Consider the following 24,178-nt stretch of genomic DNA (forward strand, 5'->3'; position numbering starts at 1 on the left):
ACTTGAAGTTCCACCATTTTCCAACTTTCGCTATTTAAAATCTAAACAAACACACAGTTTTACATCCGCGTGATGTTATAAAATGTAAAACAGTATACTGAATAAAGTTGTAACGTAATTGTTTAGGACATCGATCTGGGTGTGTTGTTATAACTGCATTCGAGGGAATTTACCCCAGAAATAAAGTGATATGACATTTAATTAACGTTACCTAACGTTAACTTATTTTATAAGCAACTTGAACAAATATGATCTGCAAACATTTATCTTACAATAACTCAATAGTAGAGACTTGATCGCAATAGGGTGTTTGCTACCATTTTAGATATTAACAGAAAATTAAATAATATGACAACAAACTTGCCTTGTATTTTATTTTAATGAAATCATTATTTAACTGGATATAAAAAAATATATATGAAATTACGTACTTACATAACTTTGTGTTAAATACTTACCTCCTTAAAATACTTAAGTTGCTTTCCTTCAGTTAAAATAAATTTTATAAAAATTCAACTTATTTATTCAGTTAATAAATTACATCAACAAATAGGTCATAAAATGTCTGTATCAATATCACGCTCCTAAAATCTTTTTCACCAAGTATCCTGGAAAGGAATAGACTGCGACGAAGCCCAGCGTCACCAGAACAATGAATATCAATGCAGTATAAATTTTCCTTCGGTGCAGTTTGCAAATCACGTACTGCAAGGCTTTTAGGGGATGTCTAAACCACGAGAAAGAAATATCTGGTCGTCTAGAATAAAATAATTTCATTTTAATTTTAGAATTACAGATGTGAAGCCCAAGCAGCACAAAGCTGGGCATTTCTCTGAAAGTTATTTGTCTCATATGAAACTTGAAGTCACTCATTTCGCTTTCTGCCTATGTTGGTAAAGATCAAAAGAGTTTCTGTGGTCAGTGGCTAGTATATGGAAGCTAACGCTTAGTTGGGTACGCAAACTTTCCTCGGTTACACACAGTTTCAAAATGGAATGCTCCAACGGAAGATATATCAATGTATAATCAACGGAACATACATGTAGAATCGTAACTGAAATAACTACATATAAATAGGTTTTTCTAAATTAGGTCGTACCCAGAATCGTTTTTTATTTTCTTTATAATTTGTAGACGATGTACCCTAGCACAGACCAGATAGACTGCACATACCGGCGTTGTAGTCGATAGTAACGACGAAATGTGGCAAATGTTATAGAATAACTAGTGCTAGATTCGGGTTAAATACACTAAATAAAAGTATCATAATATACAAAGCGTTTCCTATGCAAACTAATATATTTCAGAGAATGATTGCTAATATGATTTTCTCTAAAAAAGTTTGTAGGCAATTATTTTAAAAAATAGCATGCAGGCTACTGCGTATTTTTTGTTATGTTATTTTTTATTATTTTTGTGGGTTCTACGCACAATTGCCGCTTGCCTCTATTTTTTAAAATAATGTACCTATACAATGAAATCATATTTAATTTAGCTGCAAATTAAGCAAAAGAGACAGAGAAAAGTTTACCTATGTTATAATATTCCCAAAAACTTGTTTGTCGTTAATTGATGACAGAAGTTAAAAATTTAAATTAATTTTTCTCTTGAAAGATGAATTTTATAGGCGAGTGGTTCACCCCTAAAAAGATGCTTCTAAATGAAGGTAACCGACTTAATTTTTAAAACAAAAACCTACAGCATAAAACTTTTATTATTTTATAAAGTGTATTTTTCTGATCATTTACATATATTTTTTTTATATTTTTCGACATGGTCAGTCAATTGTTATGAACAAAAAAGTTGTAAAAAGAAATTACTCACCGAATGGCGTTGATAATGGTTGTTTTGTAAAATGGACCAAAATAAACAGTTTTTGTTCTTTGACAAAATCGACAAACTTTCGAATTTTTTTTCGAATCGGCAGATCTTCTACTTTAGATATATTTTTTTGGTATGAATCAATTATTTTATTGAAGGTCTAGTTTTTGAGAAAAAAATTCCGAAAGTTTGTTGATTTCGTCTCTTTTTTCATATTAAATTGTAAATATCTTGGAAACGAAGCATTTTTCGAATTTTTGTCAAAGAACAAAAAGTGTTTATTTTGGTCAATTTTATAGTAAATAACTATTTTCAAAGCTATTCGGCGAGTAATTTTGTTTACAACTTTCTATTTATAACAATTGACTGACCACGCAGAAAAATATAAAAAAATATGTAAATTATTAGAAAAATACACTTTATAAAATAAAAAAAATTAATTCTGTAGGTTTTGTGCAACAAAAAATATTTTTTTATAACAAGTAAAGTGGAGATTCATAAAATATCATCCCTTTTTTCCAAAACTCCACAAAAAAAATATGATAGAACAAAAACAATCATTGTTTAAAGTATTCTTAACGACCTCTATGTTTTATGTAAGAAATAAGTTCATCCTCATATTCAGCTATCCCAAGAACTCCCTATATCAAATTTCATTGACATAATTATATTTAAAAACAACGGAATTATCTTAAAAAACTAATAAATAAGAAATTATTTTTAAGTTTCGTGGACAAAAAACAAATCAATAGACATACAGGCTTCGTCTAGCATTGAATTTTGCGCATAAGAACCCAACCGTCACAAAAATAAATAGAACCTAATACGGATTCGTTTTACCACAAAGATAAATGTATGTACAACTAGGGCTTCAGAAAATTACTAACATATTAAGAGTTACGTGGATACTTTATTTCCGAACAAATTTCCGGTTTTAAAGCCATAAGCATTTTATTTAACCATTTTAATTTATTCATTTTAATATTCTATGGAACTAAATTTAATACAACTGCTAGATATATAAAATAAATACAGTTTGGCAATTGTCTTTTTGAAGGAACTACATTTTTCCTCTCAATATTAAGAGTAAAGCAAAACTTTATATTTTCCTTATTTTGATAACACTATAAAAAATTGAAAAGCAGATCCAATAAACAAACTTAATGTTTATGTTTTAATAATCTAATTATTTCGTTAATAAAGAAACACTTACTTTGGTGGAGGTAAAGCTTGTGGATCTTGTCGCCCAAGGCCTACTGGAGACTTTTCGGCTTCCTCGTAAATTAGAATTTCTAATTCTGCTTCAACTTTCCCCTTTAAAAAAAATGAAGATGTTTTATATTGACGGCAGATAATACTACAATGTAGAAAAATTATGAACCCTTCCAATACTTTTCGTATATAATACAAAATACATCTTTCAATATCACAAAATTGTTGCTACTAACATCTAATGAAATTTCGAGTTTTGCCAATAAACAGTGGATCACAAATTAATCTACATTTTACTAAAATTTTACATACTGTGTTTTGTAAGAACAGATATCCAGAGATCAATAATTTCTCAATACAACGATAGTTTGGCAAATAATATTTGTACCTATGTACAAGTGGATATTAATGACTCTGATGTAATTCACAACTTTTTTAAACATGACAGTATCGGATGAAACATGGGGCCTTAGAGAGCGTGGGTCAGACCTAATTATGGAAATTAAATTTATAATTTTATATTCTTGTAGTCGATATCATAATTATTACTATACAAGCAGTCACAAAATGAGGAATAAAAAAAATATTCCGAATACCAGCTTTGTGATTTTTTCCTTTGAATTCGTAGATATTTTCTCATTTACAGTACAAATGCGAAATTTTAGTTTATTTTACAGTAGATATATGAATAATTGAAATTTAACCAAATCGAGTTTGGTTGCTAAGGTAATTTAATTGGATGTTGCTATGGTATTTAATTAAATCAAACTTGGATTTCTTTTGATTGATAGAAATACTTGATGGGTGTTATTATGAAACTATCAAATGAACATGTAGCGGAAGTAAAACCAGTGAGCTATAAACTTATTAAAAAAATAGTATACATAGTATTAATTGCAATTCAGGAGTAAAGCTCAAAACATTTTGTTCAAATTCATATTTTCTCTCTAAATAGGAAGTTAATTGGCAAAGCAAAATTTCACAAAAAATTGTACAGAGTAGCAGAAGATTTGCCTTAAAATGAGACTTTAATTCTTATTTACATATCATTATTTTTAAAATGTATGACACTCATTCACTTCATTCATTTTATCAAAAAGTGGTTAAGATAGTGAATATCAAAGCACTTGTAATCACATTTAAAAAAGTAGTAATTTTGTAAGTATGGTTTTAATCTGATTGCTGAAAATTTAAAATAGATATTCCGTAGCTTCACTCCAGACTTCAGAAGCATAACATAACCTTATTTAATTTTATAAAAATATACGAATGATGCTGTGGTAGTATTGAGATCCGATTGCGCTATTATTACTTAAAATTGTAAACATTTTTCATCACAATGTCATTTACATTATTTTTCGCAAAGGAGAATCTAATATAAAGCTAAAGAAAAGTTTGCTTAGACTACATAAAAGTGTTTTAGGAGAACCTAAAATTTAAGCAATTTTGGTTGACAACTTATTTATTTTGTATTCAAAAAAATTTGATGTACAGATTCCATCTAGGTATCACATGAAATCAGGTCAGGTAAGAGTACATAAAAATAATTATTCCTTTTTGTTATGTCCAATTTCTTAAAATTATGAGGAGTTTTAAACTGCCTCCTAAAAAACGGTGAAAATGTTCATGTACAAATATAAATAATATAGTTAGGTATACATATTACTCCATTATTTTTTATTTTTGTTAATTAGTGCTCTAATATCACCATATTACCCTTAGTCCTTTGCTAATGAAAACTATACAGGGTGATTCAGAACTTATCCGAAAAATAAATTTGGATGTACAGGGGACTCTTACAAATACAATTTTGTAAAGAAAAAATCAGATAAGCGTAGCGGCAAAATGTGATAAAAACGAACAAAAAAAGAAATAAATAGAATTTTATATACCTATTTTATATCAGCAAATTCAACTGCTTTTGTCGCTATTATTATTATTAATTAATTAAATTAATGTGTAGTTTTAAATAATAAAATAACTTGACATATCTGATGTCACAACAACTATGCAAAACTTTGTCCACCGACATGTAAAACTCATTTGGGTCCGCCTTACTCAGTTTCTACGAACTAACACAAATGTTGGCTTGCTTCACCATAATACAAATATTGTCTTGTTTTACCATAAATTAAAATGATATCTATCAACTCCGAGTTGCTGTACACGCAAGCCATTTTTGACACTAACTACTAAAAAAGTTATTGTAAACACTATCGCAACGACGATTGTAAAATCGAATTTCTGTATTCGGAGTCGCTGAGTCATCTCCACGCGTATTGCGAATGACTCTAAAGACTACAGTTGTCCAGCTATGTAATGGTTGAAAGTACTACAACTTCAATAATTTTCTTCTCGGAAACTATAAGGATTTTACATTTTTTTACGACATTGGCTCCATTTCTCATGCACATCTATTCTCAAATTTTTTTGGGTAAGTTGTGAATCACCCTGTATATCAAATTTGACGATATGTTTTAAGGGAAAAAATTAAAGAAAATACAGTGTTCTTTTTTAGAATCTGTTGAGATATATGAAATTTATCTGTAACAAGATTTATCAGAGTAAAATCCTTGGGTAAAAATTGGAAAAAAATCTCGTTTTTCTGTTGGGACCAAGGAAAACTAACTTATCGAACTCATTATATTTTGCAGCAAAATGTACAGCTGCAGATAAAATGTTTGCAACCTGAACCTGTTAGACATTTTAAACGTTTTAAGACGCTACACTTTTTGTCTACCGCTGCACCAATGAACTTTTATGGTAATCTAACTATTGGTTAAAACTAAATTATCCAGACTATCCCTCTTTTTCCTTTGAGGAATGTAGGTTACTTTTCTATGATAACTCTAGGTCTATTGGGGTTTGAAAATGCTATAATTATGTATATTATTTTACAGTTACTTTATATTACCTGAAGGGTAAATTTTCCTAGGGCCTCATCGTACCGCTTAAAGGGCCACCATCCCTTTGTGCGTCGGACTTTAAACAAGTTAATCCTTGGTGCTTGTGGCTCCAATATAGACAAAGTGCACTTATTGGGTAGTCTAGCTCCTCTGGGCATCTTTGATAATTCCAGACTCAAAGTCCCTTGAAATTAAAATATGTAATTAGGTGGGAAAATATAAATACTATTTTATCTTGATCCTAATTAAATATACAGATTTTATTTTATGAGCAGATAATAACATAAATCTACAGCATAACCAGATGGCACCATGGTATTAGCACTTTATATGTTGTGTGATTTTCTGAACAACTGTTTTCCTAGAATATGCGTTGGCAAGTTCTGTTGGCATTTTATTTGCTTAAACGGATTGTTAAAAATAAAAAATAAGTTCTGATTGTCACTAAAAGTGTCAAATCAAACGAAAGATATCTACTCTACTAAACATATTATCTACTTTCTCAATTGAATACACTTTTGAGTTTCATAGTAAGATGTTAAGTATTGCCGTAACCATATAAAAAGATATGTTGCGAAATGTTTCGCAATTCTATTATAAAACAGCTAATTACCCTGTTGTATAATTCTGTTTCTTCTCATAACAGTAAAATCCATGCAATGTGAGATAAACGAAGTAGAAAATGTAACGTCAAAAGTTATTTTACCCAAAAAATCATCCCTGGAAAACGTATCATTGTCCCAGACTTGCAATGTCAACATGCATGGAATTTTAAACTCCGTCTCCTCAGAACTGAACATTGATTCCTTCTTTCGGATTACGAGTTTATTTTCAGTTGTCAAATATTCTAAAGGGAAAACGAATCTCCAGTTAAAATTTCCCTCGCCAGTCAGTGATTTATAATGAACATCCGTATACTGAGGCTCATTGCTATCGGTCACCCACCTTAAATAAAAGAACAAATTTACTTAGGAGTTAATATTTATTTAGTCATTTGGTGACTCCTATTTTTTAATTTAGCAACTGAATGTAGTCTGATGTTCTAAAAGCCTTCAACAAATCCAAGCAATTTTTAAGTCTCATTTTAACTAATTTTTAAATGTTATTTATTGTTATTAGTTGCAGAATGCAATATAAATAGTAGTGCTAGCAAAAACCGGAAAAAAGTGAAACCGGTTAACCGAGTTCCGTAAAAATCGATTTCAGATAAAACCGGTTAGTCGAATAGTTGCTAAAACCGGTTATTCGAATAACCCGTTACTTATATCAGAAAATCGGTGCTTTACAAAGACAGACCCGGAGAAATAGATGTCTAAAAAAAGGTCTTTACAAAAATTTGGAAGTCAAATTTGTTTACGAAGAAATCGATCTCCAAAAAAAAAAAAGGTCAATTGCAATCGGATAAAAAAAGTAGATTATCGAATAATCGGTTATTTGAATAATCGGAGATAAACCGAATAACCGGTTTTCGGATTTCGTAAAAATCCGAATTATCCGAAACCGGTTAACCGACTATCCAAAAAACCGATTTCAGTTGCCAGCACTAATAAATAGTAGTAAATTGGATAGTTTTTGTAATAACTCTGTTCTTGATCAAGGAATGATATACAGGGTGTACGCATATTTAACCGACAACGTTTAACTGCATATTCAGGACAATAAATAAAAACGAGCTACGAAAAAAAGTTAATTAAAAACTATTTGGTTTTTGATTCACAAGCCTTCAAAGTTGTCAAAAATAAAACTTTAATTTTTTAATTTTAATTAATAACTTCATAACCCTTTTGCCGATCGTGTTAAAATTTGGCACATTTATTTGGACTATTATAACGTATTATTTCTTAAAGCTTTAGTCAAATCGATATGCTGGGTGAGTTTTCTCCGGTTACCTCTCCCTTTTAGAGGTCAAAACTTTTACAGTGGTCGCATTTTTTAAAACGGGCAGCAGCATTGAAAAGGTCGTTTACCAGTTCTAAATTCTATCACATATCAAAAAATATCTTAATAAAAATTAAATTATCTAAGCTTTTCTTGAAATTTTCGGGCATGTTAGGGAGCTATTTATCACTAGCGAACAACTTGAATAAATGCGATAAAATATAATTCAAACTCTTACGTATGTAAACGATTGGTCCTGCATGAACTTTACAATATATTGTCTATTTCCACTCTGTTGGCCTCTTTTATAAATGAACGAATGAATAAATAAAAATTATTAGCAACAAAAGCTTGAGGACACCATGTTTCTTTTCTTATAGAGAATATTATTGAAATTTATGAAACGTACCCCTTTATATAAATATCCGACTTCTTCTCTCCAGAAAAAAACAAATCCTCAGTCAATTCAACTTCTTCCACATTCCATATAATTACCCTCAGTTCATATTTAACAGGTTTTCTTGGGGTTATCACAACACTTATAGGTGGTGGTAAATCAGTAATTGGAAAGATGTCTATCCACAGTTGTAGCTTACCCTAAAATATGAATCCATCGGATTGTTTAAAATCAAAATAAAGTTCAGATGCAATCAAATTTTGTTAAAGTAAGTTAACCAAATTTGAGAACTCACAGTAAAAATTATTATGAAGTATACAGGGCGTCCCAAAAAAGACCCTGAAGAAAGTTATAGGATATCAAGCATTTAAGCTTGATCTTAAATTTCCATAATTACACCTATTAGACTAGTGCGTACCATATTTTTAATAAGGTCAAAATCAAAATTTTCTTTCGCTTTCAACTTCATTAAAATAATGTATTTAATAACATTTTGGCAATTTGAATATATTAAGGTATCCATATTTGGAAGGGTATCTGTATTAGGGCAAAATATCTCGGTTTATAACTAGCAGTTTTATGCAACCATTGTACAGATTTGTGCGAATGCTTCTAGTTATTTTTATGCTGTGTTAAAGCAAAGCGATAATATGGATAAAGATAAAAATAATAAAAAATATTCACCATCCAAATTATGAGGAATGATATTGCTGACTGTTTAGTTGTAACTGAAATAAGTTCTAATTACTTGAGGTTATGATTCTAAGTGTAAGAGTGACTGGTTTAAATTAGTACATTTATACAGGGTGTCCCGAAATTCATGCAACAAAATTCTGTCATAGATTCTTAAGACAAATTTAGGGGACCTGTATCTTTTCTTTTTTCCAACTCTTTCGGAGTTACAGCCCCTTGAAATCTACCCCTAAGAAGTCTTTTTTAATTCTCAAAACCATGTTGTATGAGAATCACTAAATTTGGTACGCAGGGGTTTTATGACATATGGAATCTCACATTACTACGCTTTCTGGCGAGAAACCCCCTTAAGACACTTCTTCGTGGGCCCTCTTGTCTTTGGAACCAGAAAAATTTGGTTGCAAATTTGATTTTTTAAGAAATTGTTAGATAGCTAGAGAGCCATTGAATTTAGAAACTTTTTTGTCGCTTGATATTTGTTTCGAAAAACGCAATGTTTTTGAGGCAAATGGCGAATCATGCATTCTATCACATTTTGACATATTTCTCGAAAACATTGCGTTTTACGGAAAAAGTATAAAGTGACAAAAATTTTCTAAATTTAATGACTTTCTAGTGGACTGATAATTTTTAAGAAATTTAAATATGCGACCAAATTTTTTTGGCTCCAAAGACAAAGGGGCCCACGAAAAATTGGCTTAAGGAGGTTCCCCGCCAAAAAACGTAGCACCATCAGATTCCACATGTCGTAAAACCCCTGTGTACCATATTTAGTGATTCTCGTACAACAGGTTTCTGAGATATAAAAAAAAAATTATTCTTAGGGGGCTGTAACTCCGAAAGAGGGGGTCACTTGGCAAAAATAAAAAATACGGGTCCCCTAAATTTGTCTTAAGAATCTGCGACCAAATTTTGTTATATGAATTTCGGGACACACTGTATGGTTTACTTGTGCAACGTTATTTTCTTTTAAAAAAAATTAGTTACCAGTAATGTAAATTAATATCCTCCTACTACATTGTAATATTTTGTGATACATTAAGTGATATTAAGTCTGTTAATTTATAGTAATAGTCTTACTTTGAGATACATTAAATGAGAAAATACGCCCAACGATGTTACAAATGTCCATAATGCCTGGAGCAAATTAAAAACGCATTACCATAGAAATAAATGAATTGGATGAGGACGTTAACATATGTCTCTTGGCCATAGACAACTGTCGATATCAGCGTATTATTAACCAGATAGCACCCTATATCCCTTAATTACTATGACATATCAAAATAATTATTTTGTTTCTCGAAAAAATATATCTATTTACACGTCAATGTATATCTTTCCAATACAGGTATTTGCTTATCAAGTTTTAGTGAAGATGCTCTTTTGGCATTAAATACTAATTATATAACATAACAAACATATATTGTTTTTGACAAATATGTTTGTCGATTTTTAAGTTAAAAAGAAATTCAGAAACAAAATACAATTCTTCTAAAACTAATCTTCCAGCTTTCTATCATCTTAAAGTTAATTATACCTGTTCAATACCTGGTTTCGAGGGATTGTACAGAGACCTAGATTCGACGTGTTCCGGCACTAAAGGAAACCCTACCGTCGGAATCTCGTCCCAGCGCCACAAAGCGGTGAGCGCCAGAACCTCTTTGTCAAACTCTGGGTTTCTACTGGCTGCAAATCAATAAACTCAAAATCGGCAATGTAGAACTCCCAATTGAACTTACGCGTAAAGTCTTCTGTAATGAACTCTCTCGCTCCTATCCTCACAGAGTCCTTTTCATAGTTGGGTCCCTCCAGGCCCCATGTTCTGCACAATTCTAGTAAAATAGCTGTTGGTTTCTGACGCCCTCTCCAAGCACAGTAACCGGATCTGCACAACAGATGTCACAGTCAAAGAAGAGAGTTAAGTGTAAAATTTTCTTTTATATTAGGTGTATACAAAAGAAATATATTGTGTTTATTCATTGTGTAAACAAAAATAGATTGGTACTATTAGCTCACCAAGTAGTCTACGAAATAAATCAAATAAATGATGATTATCTTCTCAGGGAAGAAGGACAACTAGTATCACTCCATGTTAGAATTACATTTTATTTGGTATTACTTTTACCTTTGGCTAAACCTAAAGGACTTCAAATTTACATCAAATTAAGGTAAGAGGGAAATAAGATGACGTTACTAATACGTTTTAGATAAGGTCACTAAATTATAATAACCTACGGATTATACAACATATTTGCTTTAATATTAGTGGTCAAGACGTAATCTGGACCAAATCATCTCAATTCATGCATTGCATGTTACTTTTCTAGAACCGTGTAATCAATAAGTTGCAAAAGTGTTCTCTACCTAATATAAAATGTAGATGGAGAGAGTACTACATACAATGCTAAGTATATTGTGGATATTGTGTGTTCATTATAATTTTTAAACTGCTAATCAATATTGCTTCCTTCAAGAAGGCAAATAAAGAAATATAAGTGTAGTCAAAATAGTGAAGATATAATTAGGATGCAGCGTTAGGATGTCTGATGACAAATCAGGTAAAAAACCTTAATGAAAGGAGAAGAATAGAACAATTTAGAAAAAGTTGGTTTGAGAAAAGGTAAGTGGGAACTAAGGACTGGTACAAGATCCAAAGGATAGAAGAAAGTGGTAAAATAGGTGCAAGAACTTAAAGCCAAGATCTGCTAGGCCTGTAGTGCAAAAGGTAATCTTAATGCTATCCTCATTCGTTTGAAAGTTGTAACCAGTCATAGTGTGATCTGACTGGTAATCACGGTAACCAATTGCAACTTCAATTAAATCAAAATGTTGCTGTTTTCATGGTTCTGGACTGTGTTTGCGATATGAAATACCTATCTATAACATTTTGTAATTGTAATTCGCGGATTTCGTGCCTTTGGACACTGAGTGACGTAAGTTCCACACTGAGGATGAGGCAAAAGAGGTAATACGTGAGGTTTTACCAAGTAGTCGAAACCTTGGCGTATCTTTGTTCCACATGACGGGGAAACATATGATTTTTTAATCTCTACTAACATATGATTTCACAAATTGCAAATTTTGCTGAAAATTATGTAGCTTGGTACATAATTATGTTGATATCTGGTATACATCCCTTAAACTATAAATGCCATTTCCACCTCTTGTGTAACTGTATGGACATAACTAACAACTCTGTGATTTACTTACTGGTCATAATGGTCATGTATTCCACAAAAGGCTCTGTGCTTCGTATAGAACCTGTTCTCTATATCTACTTCTGTTTCACCTATCAAGTCGTCATAATTCCCCCAATCGTAATCCCAAACAGATATGTTAAGTGTGTGATCATTTGGAAAATTTCCATTAAACTCAAATAATCTGCAATAAGACAATAGAAACATTAAAGACTTTTAATAATTTATGTTCCCCTTAACATACCGCACCAAAAAATTACACCCACAACAATTTTATAGGTAGAATTTCCTTACGATAATTTAACATTTTGGTATGTACTTTTAAATTGTCATGTTAAAAAAGGATTGATATGAATCTGTTTGACAGGATTGTAATTTATTACTGACAATGAATTACATGCTTTTTAAATTTATTCATTTAATAGGTACCCAATTTTAATTTGATAAACTTAAATAAATAAACTTTTATCATTTAAGCGGTAAAAGATCACAAAATATTTAACTCTATATTTGTTCAATTTATAAATACACATATTTACCTTCCAAAAATTGGATTAATCTGACGTGGTATGTAGTGTTCGCGATCATTGATAACTTTACCATTGAGTGTTAAATACAAGTAGGGATCCGATTTACCACTGCGGTCCTTTGGCCTCAAGCCAATTCCTCGAATGCAGTAGACACGCAGTAAAAACCTCACTGGAAAGTTATCAGGATAATTCTGGAACATCCCATCTTGAAGAGGTAAACCTCTATCTGTTACATAATCACCTTCCACCTCTTGCGGCCAGCGGTAAATTTTTATGGAACCTTTGAAGACCGCTTTTATATTTTCTTCGTCAATCGACTCATCCCCTGTTCGCTTCCCTTTGTACATTTCAAAGGAAGAGAGCATATCCGTGAATCCGCTAAATTCAGGCTGTAATTCCAATTCATTTAAATATATCTAGAAATAATATCATACTGTTTAAAGAAGTAAAGAGTCTGACAAATACCTAATTAAGTAGAAGAATTGTTGTTAATTTTAGGTCAATTTTCATTTTTAGGGAAAAGAACGTTCAGGTGTTACACTAGTCAGATATGAGGCTGCGCTCTTCTATGTAGGCTGCGTTAAACAAAAATCACTTTAATTTTTTTTTGGCCTAACGGAGATTTACCTATGAACTTTAATTTAAACAAAAATTAATGTTACACGTTCCGTCAAGCTTCCCTTATGCTATACAGGGTGTCTCATAATTAGGCTGCCAACCCTGAACAGGCCGATTCTATGATCAAAACTAAGTAAAAAAGTTCATATGAACATGGGTCCGGAAATGCTTCCTAAGGGCACAGAGACCCATTGAAGAGGGAGGAATGGAAATCATTTTTTTGCAATATCTCTCAATCGCGTTGTGATAAATGAATGAAATTTGGTATACACAGCTAAATTTTGATGAGCAATTTGATGGACTAATCCATTTATTTCCACAAGGTCCATTGGGGTGGGTACGGGGGGGCCCTTGGTACTTTGCGTGTGTAACTTTTTCATCTTTGACTTTTTAACAAATTGGACAGCAAATTCCGTTTTCCCGAACTGTTTTACGTTAAAAAGGTACTCTTGTTTCAAATCGTTATCTTTAACGGTTTCTGAGAAAATCGCTCTTGAATTAATCCCACTTTGGTCAATTTCATAGTAATTTAAACAAAAAATAATAATAATAATTTAATACGTAATCAGTAATACACATTATTGATGTAGAACAATTATGATATGATGATTTGTTTATGGCTTTTGCGATGGTAATGCTGCGCGGCAGAACGCGAGTACGGCAGAAGGTTTCCAAACAGAAGGCTGACATCAAGGAGGACATTCCTCACTGTATTCCGCAATTTAGCTGCAACCGTCACTTTTCGAAGGGATCATAAGATGGAAACTTAATTTTGATAACAGACAACAAGCTATTTTAAAAACTGTTCAAAAAACCCTCCACCTTCTCTGATACAAAGTCTTGCCCTACGTGTAACACTTCTCGAAGCTATTAAGATGCTAAAACGGTTTTGACGAATTTCATTGGCTGCATCATTGATACGCTGCAGCAATTCCTCACGGGTATCGACTTCGGTGGCGTAAACTTTTTGATTTAGATATCCCCAGAAAAAGAAGTCCAGCGGGGTTAGGTCGGGAGAACGCGGCGGCCAAGCTACCGGTCCGTGCCTCCCTATCCACCGTCCAGCGAAATTTTCGTTTAGGAAATTTAGAACATTGCGACCACTATGTGCCGGGGCTCCATCGTGTTGAAAAAACATGTTACGTCGTAAATTTAGAGGCAGATCATCGAGAATTTGGGGAAGATTTTCTTGAAGTAAGTTTAAATAAAGATTTGAATTGAGACGTTGTGGAATTTCAATAGGTCCAATCAGAGTGTCGTGAATTATTCCCGCCCATAAATTTATGGAAAACCGTTGCTGGAAGTTTGTTCTCCGAACAACATGTGGGTTCTCTTCTTCCCAATAATGAGAATTATGAAAATTTAATTTTCCATTTCGGGTAAAAGTAGCTTCGTCACACCACAAAATTTTGGAAGCTTGCTCGTTGTCCAGCGACAAAATCCAGCGACAAAATTGCATACGTGGCGCAAAATCTTCTGGTATCAAGCCATGTACACGTCGATAGTGATAGGCATGTAGACCTTGTCGCTTTAATATTCTTCCAACCTGAAATGTTAGTAGCACATCTAATCAATTCTGTTAAGGAAATCTTTAAGATATGTAGTACCGTTGGCCGAGGAACATTTATTTGCCTTGAAATGTTCCGTATGCTAGTCGTAGGATCTTGTTCAATAGCGTCAAGGACCTCCGCTTCCCTATTAATCCTGGGACGTCCTTGACCCGGTGCCTTTCGAAAAGTGGCGGTTGCAGCTAAGTTGCGGAATACCGTAGGGAATGTCCTCCTTGATGGCAGCCTTCGGTTTGGAAACCTTCTCCCGTACTCGCGTTCTGCCGCTGCAGCATTACCATCGCAAAAGCCATAAATAAATATCATATCAACTAACTCTTGTCCCGTAAACTCTTCCATTTTTTTCGCTTAGAACTATTAAATTGGCAATCGGGTTGACAATACTTTGACATAAGAATACCTTGATAATTTTGTTTAAATTACTATGAAATTGACCAAAGTGGGATTAATTCAAGAGCGATTTTCTCAGAAACCGTTAAAGATAACGATTTGAAACAAGAGTACCTTTTTAACGTAAAACAGTTCGGGAAAACGGAATTTGCTGTCCAATTTGTTAAAAAGTCAAAGATGAAAAAGTTACACACGCAAAGTACCAAGGGCCCCCCCGTACCCACCCCAATGGACCTTGTGGAAATAAATGGATTAGTCCATCAAATTGCTCATCAAAATTTAGCTGTGTATACCAAATTTCATTCATTTATCACAACGCGATTGAGAGATATTGCAAAAAAATGATTTCCATTCCTCCCTCTTCAATGGGTCCCTGTGCCCTTAGGAAGCATTTCCGGACCCATGTTCATATGAACTTTTTTACTTAGTTTTGATCATAGAATCGGCCTGTTCAGGGTTGGCAGCTAATTATGAGACACCCTGTATAATACATAATAAACGTATAATATATCAAGCAACATATATCATAAAATTAATTTAAAAAAAGTTTCATGTGTACCTTTAAGGTATGTTTTTGTATCCCTTGATTGTCGTCGTTGTCTGGTAACGTTTTTTCCTAAAATCAAAAGTAAATATAAATTGTAAATATACAGTGTGCCCCAAAGGAAACCTGATTGCATAGAAGATGAAAAGAATAAATTTAAATAAGGTATTGTTGACCATCGTGAATATGACAATATTTCATTTGATCTGATTCAAAGTACATTGATATCTAACAGTCATTGCTATTTTCTTAATCAAGCATGTTTGTTCCCCAAAATTTTTGTCATTCTTCTCTATCTTTAAAACAACATAGATACACGCCTTCTACAGGGTGTAAGAAGTTTGGGCGCCATTACTTCAGCATGAGATAGGTCATAAATCATGATAAGTCATGATCATATCATATCATGTATCATATCACCTATCATAAGTCATGATAGGTCATCATAAATGAACAAAAAAGCTGTATATTACAGGGGTGTAAGATTAACAGTTTTCAAAATACAGGGAGTATTACTATTGGGGAGTTTTATCACAATGTGACAACAGCGCTTAACTTAATGCTACACAGCTGATGCAAACCACGTGTGCACGCGACAGACTTGTCCTGGAATAATAAAAATATAAACAACTATTATTGTGAAATATTTAGTAAATTTCATGACAATTTTAGCTCGAATTTTAGTAATTGTGAATCTCTTAAAACAGTAACTTAACTTTTAATCAATGAATTTGAAAAATATGTAATTAAAGTACCCAAAGATTGACGTCGTCCAAATAATCATACGTATTAAAAATAATTTAGGTACTTACCAAAAAGCAAAATTCAGTAATTTTTAAACGCACAAATACAAAACACACTACAGCATATGCTCAAAATGTCGACCACCATTTTCAATGCACGCACGACACCTTCGAATCCAATTTTCGTGTACTCGTTGGAAGACATCTCAAGAAAAGGAAATAGTGGTACGCAAAAAACACTCAGACACGCTCTAGTTCCAGATACCAACTGAATTACGTTTTGCTGGATAGCTGGTTGAGTTTAGGACCCATGCCGTATGAAGTTTTTTTGTTTATTTTAATGTGTTCTATCGTCTGTTAAAATTAAGGCAGTCAAACTTCCAACACCCTGCATATGAAGCTATTTACTTGTGACTTATCTAAAGATGCATAAAATTTCGTCCACCAGTCAAACTCTTCAGGTTCCGGTTCATCCTGTGGAAGCGTTTCGTAAGTCCCCAAGGAAGTCATACTCCTTTGCCTGTAGGAGCGACATGTTGAAAATTTGCATAAGTTAAACAAATTTTTTAAATAACTTTTCATCCAAAGAACGCTACAGGCTTCTGGTTTGTCCGAGAGTTGAGCCTCATCTTCGAATTTAACGTTGTTCGATGGCAAAACATTAATAGGACCTAAAAAAATTAACTACTCGAAGTATTTTTTTTTGGGTATACGAAACAAATCGTTAAGCTTGAAAGAGATAAAAAATAGCAAGAGAAAAAAATACATACTTGATACACGTTTCTTTAAATTATAAGCAGACAATCGCCTTTTTCGTTCTTGACTAGTGATCGGGTTGTACAGGTACGAATACGCATCCGAAATGTGTACACCTGCATGCAAGTATACTCCAAACAGCCTGCTTTCCTGAATCTTTATGCAAAGAGGCGGTGTGTACACCTTTTCCAGGGGCAATGCCTTGAAGCAAATAAAATATTTACTGATGTAATCCTCAGGCATGGCTTTGAAAATTTACCACGGTCATAGTTTTACATTTGTTTAGAAAGTTGGAATTTTTTTTGGCATTCTCTATAGTGTCGGAAACCAGTGTTCCTTGTTCGCATATCACAGATACCCTTGGCCTATTTATTTGCTTGAGGTATATTTTTCTTAAATCTCTCAGGCCCCAAAAGAGGACTTCCACCCTGTGCGGTACCATTCGAGGGTTGATCTCGTCTGGAACGCGATATATTTTTGCCTCGGGAGGCATCTGGAAATCATCTCCCGGCTCAGGAACCTAACAGAAACATAAAACGATTTAGAATATGTATTTTATGTCGGTAAAGAAATCCCAACCTCTATATATTCAAACGCTGACAGTACTTCTCCGAATATGTCAGCGCCTTGGTATGTCTTGATCCAAGACAATTTTGGCGGAAAGTCTGGAGGTAGGTAAGGGTCTTCTCGGAATTTAATAACGGGTGTTACCAAAGTCCTACCAACGGAGTCGTCTGTTTTCTGAAATGAATTGAATTGAACGCACATCACTTCTAAATGTTGTTGTCTTTATTACAAATATATCCCTATCCCAGACTTCCACCAAAACGTTCGGTATATTGCTTTTTAAATATGGTTTAGATCCATACAAAATTATTCCTGGAAGAACAAGGGTTTGATCCCATAAGGGATTTAGAGCAGCATTTATTACCTGGAAGGCAAGGAAATAAGTAAAATTGAATTCAGTCTGATTTGCAGACCTCCGTGATGCCAATGGATGAACAATTTCTAGATCATTTGCTGCTTTGGAAATTTTGATGTTTCGAAAGACAAATCGCTCTCTTCTACAGAAGAAATTCTCTAGAAACTAGAAACTAAGTTCTTTGGACGATCTGCATATACTTACTATGTGTACTTCACCTGCCCGAAGTCATTGGTCCTCGATTTTCACGGATAAATTATTTCTAAATTCTAGGTACTCCCAAGCCTCCGTTTCGATTGAAATTATTTCGATTTTACCGGATTTTGATTGTTTCTCTGTAGAATTTAGAATAACTTCATCGTATAGAGACAACTGTGAGAATTTGTACACATGGCAAAAGTGTAACATATGATTCTTTTTCTCTTTATGAATAAACTGAAGAAGTATTGGTTCAACCATATCCGCAGCGTTCACAAATATATGTACAGAAGTCTTCTAGAAGAAGGCTCTCGAATCAACAACTCTTAAGGCAAAGAATTGGTTCAGGTACGTTGATGATACATTCATCATGTGGTTGGAAGAAATCGGTATCCTTCTATTCCTAAATATATTTGTCAAGAGGAAATTGGATATCACTCTCGGTATACCATTCGCAAGGCTAAATCATCACCATCAAGTGTAGAAACAAGGTATCGTCAGTGCACTAGTGCACGGAGCATGCACTATTTGCTAGCTAGCATACTTTGTCGAGGAACTACATCACTTGTCGTCAGTTGTCATAGAAAATAGATACACTAAACCATTATATGAATTTGTAACAAGAAATAGGAGGAATATCTGTACAAAAAAATAGGTTATATTTTAAGAAAATATAATGGTAATACGATATCTCGAGGAAGATAGAAGCAACATTTGCCAAGGCCTACAAGCACAATGTACTCCAAAGTTCTAGAAACAATAAATTGTGAACCACAGGAGAGAATTTAGTAAAAGAGAGGGAGGGAGAAGAATTTTGGCTGACCTAAGAAATAAAAATCCAGAGAAACTAAGACAATTTCATCCTAGACGAGGACTTAGAAGTACGAAGAGTTTGGAAACGATACATCCCCAGAACTTAGGGATAGGCACGTCATAGGCCAGTGACTCCTCTCCCTGTACCGGAGTGCAGACTGTACACTGCAAATATAAATACTGCTGTGAGAACATAGTCACTGTTTTTAAGAGTTTCTTCTGAGGAAGAAGTAAATAAGTCTAAATGGACGACCATCTCAAAAATTGTTCAACCAAAGATACTTCCTTGTACCTTTGTTTCTGCTTGCTTGTCTCGTATAACTACTCTAAGATACGTATCAGTTAGCCCGCTTCTGTCAAAACCTGGTGCTATTTTGCCTTGAAATATGTGGGCTCTAAGGTAAAATACCTGAAAACAGACAATTGCGTGCATGGGAAACCAGGATTCAGTGTTTCCAAATAATTTCATACATATTTCTCCTCTGCATATAATTTTCTGGAAGTAAGAACTGATTCTTTTTCATACTGGTAACCTTCGGGAATACTAGCAAAGCAATCATCTTTATGTCTGTCCACTCCAAGCCATAACATCATATCCATTTTACAAGACAAATTAACGTCGTCTTTTGGATTCGGCTGAAACAATGAAAGATGTTTTCGATGACCAAATGTATGTCACAAGACGCATCCAAATTTTCAGTACTTTAATCGACACCAGAGAAATAAATTACAATCGTAAAAGTTGATCCACATACATAGAAAAGAATTGTCCTCATTTTGCCACAATATTCTCCTTTCTCTTCGTCGATTGGCGAAAAAAGTATATCTCTAGCTGGTATTCGACAATAAGCAGCTTTTCTAGCTCCAAATATCATCCACAAATGAACATCAGGCCAACAGTCTTGTATCTAATAAAGAAAGAGGTTATAAGGTTATAAAGTCAATTGTTTGATAATAACGAGCGTTCAAATAAAAACGTGGTCAAGTTGATTCTGAAAATTTAGACGTAGGGCGTAGCGTATAGCAAATGAACTTAAACGTCATCTGTCAAAGCGCTGTATCGCCGCTTTGTTATTGAAACTGAAAGCTGCTATACAGCTCGTTGAGAAATGTGGTTAAGTTGGTCGCTATAAGCTACGCCCTACGTCCAATGTGTCAGAGCCAACTTCGACCACGTTTTTATTTGAACGCTCGTTATTTAGTTAAATTCTTATCGAGAACATTAACTACACTTAGTACTGAATTTTATGTATCTTACCAAAGTCAAGAAAAGTTTCTTGTGAATTTATAAAAAAATGATACAGAACTGTTTCGAATGCTAATAATTTTTTAAAATATCTGCTCCCAAACTGAAATAGATACTTACATCAAATATTAACTCTTCCATCCTACTACACAATTTTTGAAGTTTACCTAAAGTTTGTACTTGAGTTCTGTCCTTACAGATTCGGTCTACTTTTTCTAATATATTTTCCTAAAGTAAAGAATGTTAATATAAATAAAAATCATGCAATATTTAAAGAACTTCAAAATTCTGTAAATTGGAACCTTATTGGTAGTGTTTCGTAGATTTCCGAAAATAGTAAGATAAACTTGTCTTAACCATTACCATTTCTTTTAAGCACATCTTCTTTCTCTCTTTGTCCAACTTTGTACCCCTCTCAAAATTGTATCCATCTACAATATCAATATATTTCCTTCCGGATGTTCTTATAAAATCAAGAGTTTCCGTCAAAATATCATATACATCCGTTTGTGACAATCTGAAATCCCGGCTTTCAAACTCATGTTCAATTAAGCTTAGTTTGATTTTCTGCAAGAGAAATGTATACTAAACATACACTGAACATAATGAATCAACATACAAGTTCTTTTGACATTTTAGACAACATATTCGAGTTGTACATTCTTTTCTTGCAAGATGGCAGTTTTGTCGTAATGACAAGACAAGGTTTTTCATTTTCTACAGGCAGATAATAATACTGTTTGCTGATTTTCTTTGGCTTGAATGTCGAGGTGGAGTTCATCAAAGTACTTTCTCCCGAGGCGCCCTTCTGGATTAGTGTACTACCGAAGGTCATCCGGAACGAAACTACTTTTTGACAGCACGTTTTGGATATCGCCGTAATTCCAAATATCGTCGCAAATAATACTACATCATCGAAATGGTTTTCCTGTAGAAGAAAGTGATGATTACAAACCTAAAGAAGTTTAAAGACTGTAAATCAGGGATCTAATGGATGAAGTTTGTTTGCTGCGGATGACGGAGTCATTAAATAACAGGAACTGTGTAATAAGAGTGTTACAGTGGATGCTCTTTAGGAAAAAAAGAGTTTTGGTGTTACTTTTAATTAACGTTGGACCAGCTCAGTTAATTCATTATCATCTGCAAAACTATGGTACTGCATCTGAGAAGATGATAGCTTACATTCTAATGATTGTTTTCTTTTTTCTGGATAATAATGATGTAGTCATGACCCGTCTACAATTTGTGGGAAATTTTTAAGACTAGACATACATTATGAGAATGGTGATAAAAATTAGAACCCTACCAGGGGACTTTTTCGTAAAGGACATCCCAAGTTTGTGAGAAGGAAAACAATTTCTGTAAGCGTGCTTAAATTTAATAAACAGTTCCTATTATTTCGTGGCTTTTCTTTATATACAACCCTTAACGTTTGCACACCTCGCTTATAGGAGGAATGCTCTTAACTAGAGTGCCAGTCGTTTTTGCGTCTGTTGGTACAATATCTTGCAACTCAGTGTTCATAGACACTAAAATTTCTCCAGCGAATCCGCCCAAATTATTATTGAAGTACATATGCAAATAAGTTGGTCCAAATGTTGGCAGAAAACCTTCTTCTTTGTCATTCGATATAAGTTTTAGATCTAAATATCTTGTTGCGTTTACAGTTTTCCTGCAACTTTCCGAATGGCAGATTTCGATTTTGATCCTTTGGCAAAGAGGGGGAAATAGATCCACTATTGTTAGTTGCTCATTAAATACAGGGGAATGAGTATTTTTCTTCACAGATGTTCTTACCTAAAATGTTAGCACAAAGAAAATTTGGAACAAATAATAGGTAATTGTTTAATTTTCTTACCTTTTGCCCAGCAAAAGTTACTTCTACGTAAATGTTTGGGGTCTTTCTTGAAGTTTTGTTGTCTTTTACTGAAACATTGGGCCTTGCCACTAAATTCTCGCATTTGTATACGTCGAATAAGTAAAATACCTTTTGTCTTTCGTGATACAAACCTTCAGGTAGAAGCAAGTTACTGGAACATTTTATTTCAGACAGTTACTGATGAGAAAAATATTTACTGCTATTGGGTATGTGCTTAATACTCTTTTCAAAAATATATAGTAAATTTATATTATGAAGCATATTTTTATTTAATATTTTGCGAAAATGATTAATTTCCTACGTTACATACAAGGTGTTAGTGAACTTATGTCAAAAATTTAAAGGGGTGAAGAAGGAGCAAAAACTGATTTCTATGAACTCCAAATCACATAACTTACCCTTCTATTTCATCATTTATTATATCAGCGGGAAGTTCTGAAACTTGTCCCTTGAATAGCAAGGATATATCAATTTTAAGGTATCCGCTTGGTCCTGTGAAACTATCATTTTTTGCTAGGACAGCCCATTTATGATAAAATTGGTGATCTGGAGCAAATAAATAAAAAAGTAGATAATTAAATAATTGCGATATGTAAATTAATTATTGGAGATATACTAAGACTACAATAACAATGAAGTTATGCAAGTTGTATTAGGACTAAAACAATTAAGTTAATTTCTAAAAATGAATTTAATTCAAAATTTCTTAAAATTAAAATTAACCTACTCTTTGAATATCAAGATAAATAATGCATTGATTGAAACAAATAGATATTTACTTTTTTGTGACCACAAAGTGGCAACGTCCAACGTAAAATTTCCAAGTATTTTCCTATTTCTGCAAGCATTCCCGGGCTGTATAACCTATGAAATATTCTCACTAAAAAATCGTAATGTATATGTATGTACATCCCCACCGTAATTGTTATAGTTTTCTCAAGCATACTTTCCAGTGTAGTTGAAAATTCAAATACGAAATACTGAAACATCAATAATCCTTCAGAAACTTATAGCTAAAACATACAGTACTACCTCGTTGTAGATAGGGGCATCTGTATGACGTTTAACCGAAGTGCACCTCCTTTTATTGTCGACGTTAACTATTACTGCAGAATCCATATTTGTCCAAATGTAATGTCTCCCTTCAAGAATGGATACTGTTATCAAGAATGTTTCAACCTTTTCCGCCATGATTCCGTAAAGTATATATTTTTGTATCTTCTGTCAACAAACTGACATTTGATATAAACGTTATTAGATTTGACATTTTATATGACACAAAATACAAACAGCAATGGTCGTAATATTTATTATATTTAACGTCACTTTAAGAAATATTTAAGTTTATTGCTTCAGTAATCGATACATACATTATCTAAATTTTAGTTTCTGAATCCATTAATTACTTACCTATGGACTTGGAAATTACTCTTGTTTCACATCAACAAACTCAACCATTTTAGAGATGGTATCCATACTACTTTTGTTCTCTTATTGTAGTGGTAGAGTTTTTCCTTCCCACTAAATTTTCTGATGGTAGGAGAATAAGTAACGTCCGTTTCTTCAAGTTTAAAAATTCAGGTGAAAATTAATAGCATTGTCAAATTGATAAATGCTCTAGAGAGGACTTATTGCTCTATCAGATTGGGTTTTTGGTGAATTTTCATTCACTTGAAATAGAATGTGTGCTCTGGAAGTTTGTGTCGTATAAGGTGATGATGCAGTAAATACACGAACGGTTTGTCGACAGTTTTCACGTGTTAAAGAAGGTGATTTCACCTTAAGGACATGAGTGGTTCCGGAAACCCTGAAGCCTTGATGAAGAGCAACTGAATCGACTCCTTCACAAAGTCCAAGACAATCA

The 24,178-nt window shown here is 33.2% G+C and overlaps 1 protein-coding gene across 1 annotated transcript; it reads right to left on the minus strand.

The window, feature by feature from the left end:
* Positions 1 to 576: 576 nt before the first annotated feature.
* Positions 577 to 23,505, minus strand: LOC108907312 (otoferlin). Its single transcript, XM_023457346.1, has 27 exons — positions 23,347 to 23,505; positions 23,232 to 23,294; positions 23,094 to 23,178; positions 22,713 to 22,860; positions 22,294 to 22,465; positions 21,876 to 22,232; positions 21,055 to 21,363; positions 20,799 to 21,002; positions 20,556 to 20,663; positions 19,945 to 20,097; positions 19,661 to 19,825; positions 19,482 to 19,598; positions 18,053 to 18,187; positions 17,836 to 17,997; positions 17,516 to 17,776; positions 17,271 to 17,457; positions 16,909 to 17,171; positions 13,233 to 13,271; positions 12,647 to 13,053; positions 12,121 to 12,291; positions 10,650 to 10,795; positions 10,448 to 10,596; positions 8,227 to 8,414; positions 6,646 to 6,884; positions 5,948 to 6,123; positions 3,035 to 3,135; positions 577 to 757 (listed from the first exon to the last, which is right to left on the minus strand). The coding sequence occupies exons 1-27, from the start codon at positions 23,503 to 23,505 to the stop codon at positions 577 to 579; spliced, it is 4,845 nt and encodes a 1,614-aa protein (XP_023313114.1).
* Between the last annotated feature and the right edge of the window lie 673 nt (positions 23,506 to 24,178).

Source organism: Anoplophora glabripennis, unplaced genomic scaffold (assembly GCF_000390285.2).
Source record: "Anoplophora glabripennis isolate ALB-LARVAE unplaced genomic scaffold, Agla_2.0 scaffold97, whole genome shotgun sequence".
Classification (NCBI taxonomy): domain Eukaryota; kingdom Metazoa; phylum Arthropoda; class Insecta; order Coleoptera; family Cerambycidae; genus Anoplophora; species Anoplophora glabripennis.

Excerpts from the sequence above, each read along its gene's own strand:
- LOC108907312 (XM_023457346.1), bottom strand. The coding sequence starts at position 23,505 with ATGGCGGAAAAGGTTGAAACATTCTTGATAACAGTATCCATTCTTGAA. Across the intron at positions 17,172-17,270 it reads TTTAAAGAAACGTGTATCAA|GTCCTATTAATGTTTTGCCA; the intron begins GTATGTATTTTT and ends TAATTTTTTTAG. Across the intron at positions 10,796-12,120 it reads ATACATGACCATTATGACCA|ATCCGGTTACTGTGCTTGGA; the intron begins GTAAGTAAATCA and ends TCTGTTGTGCAG.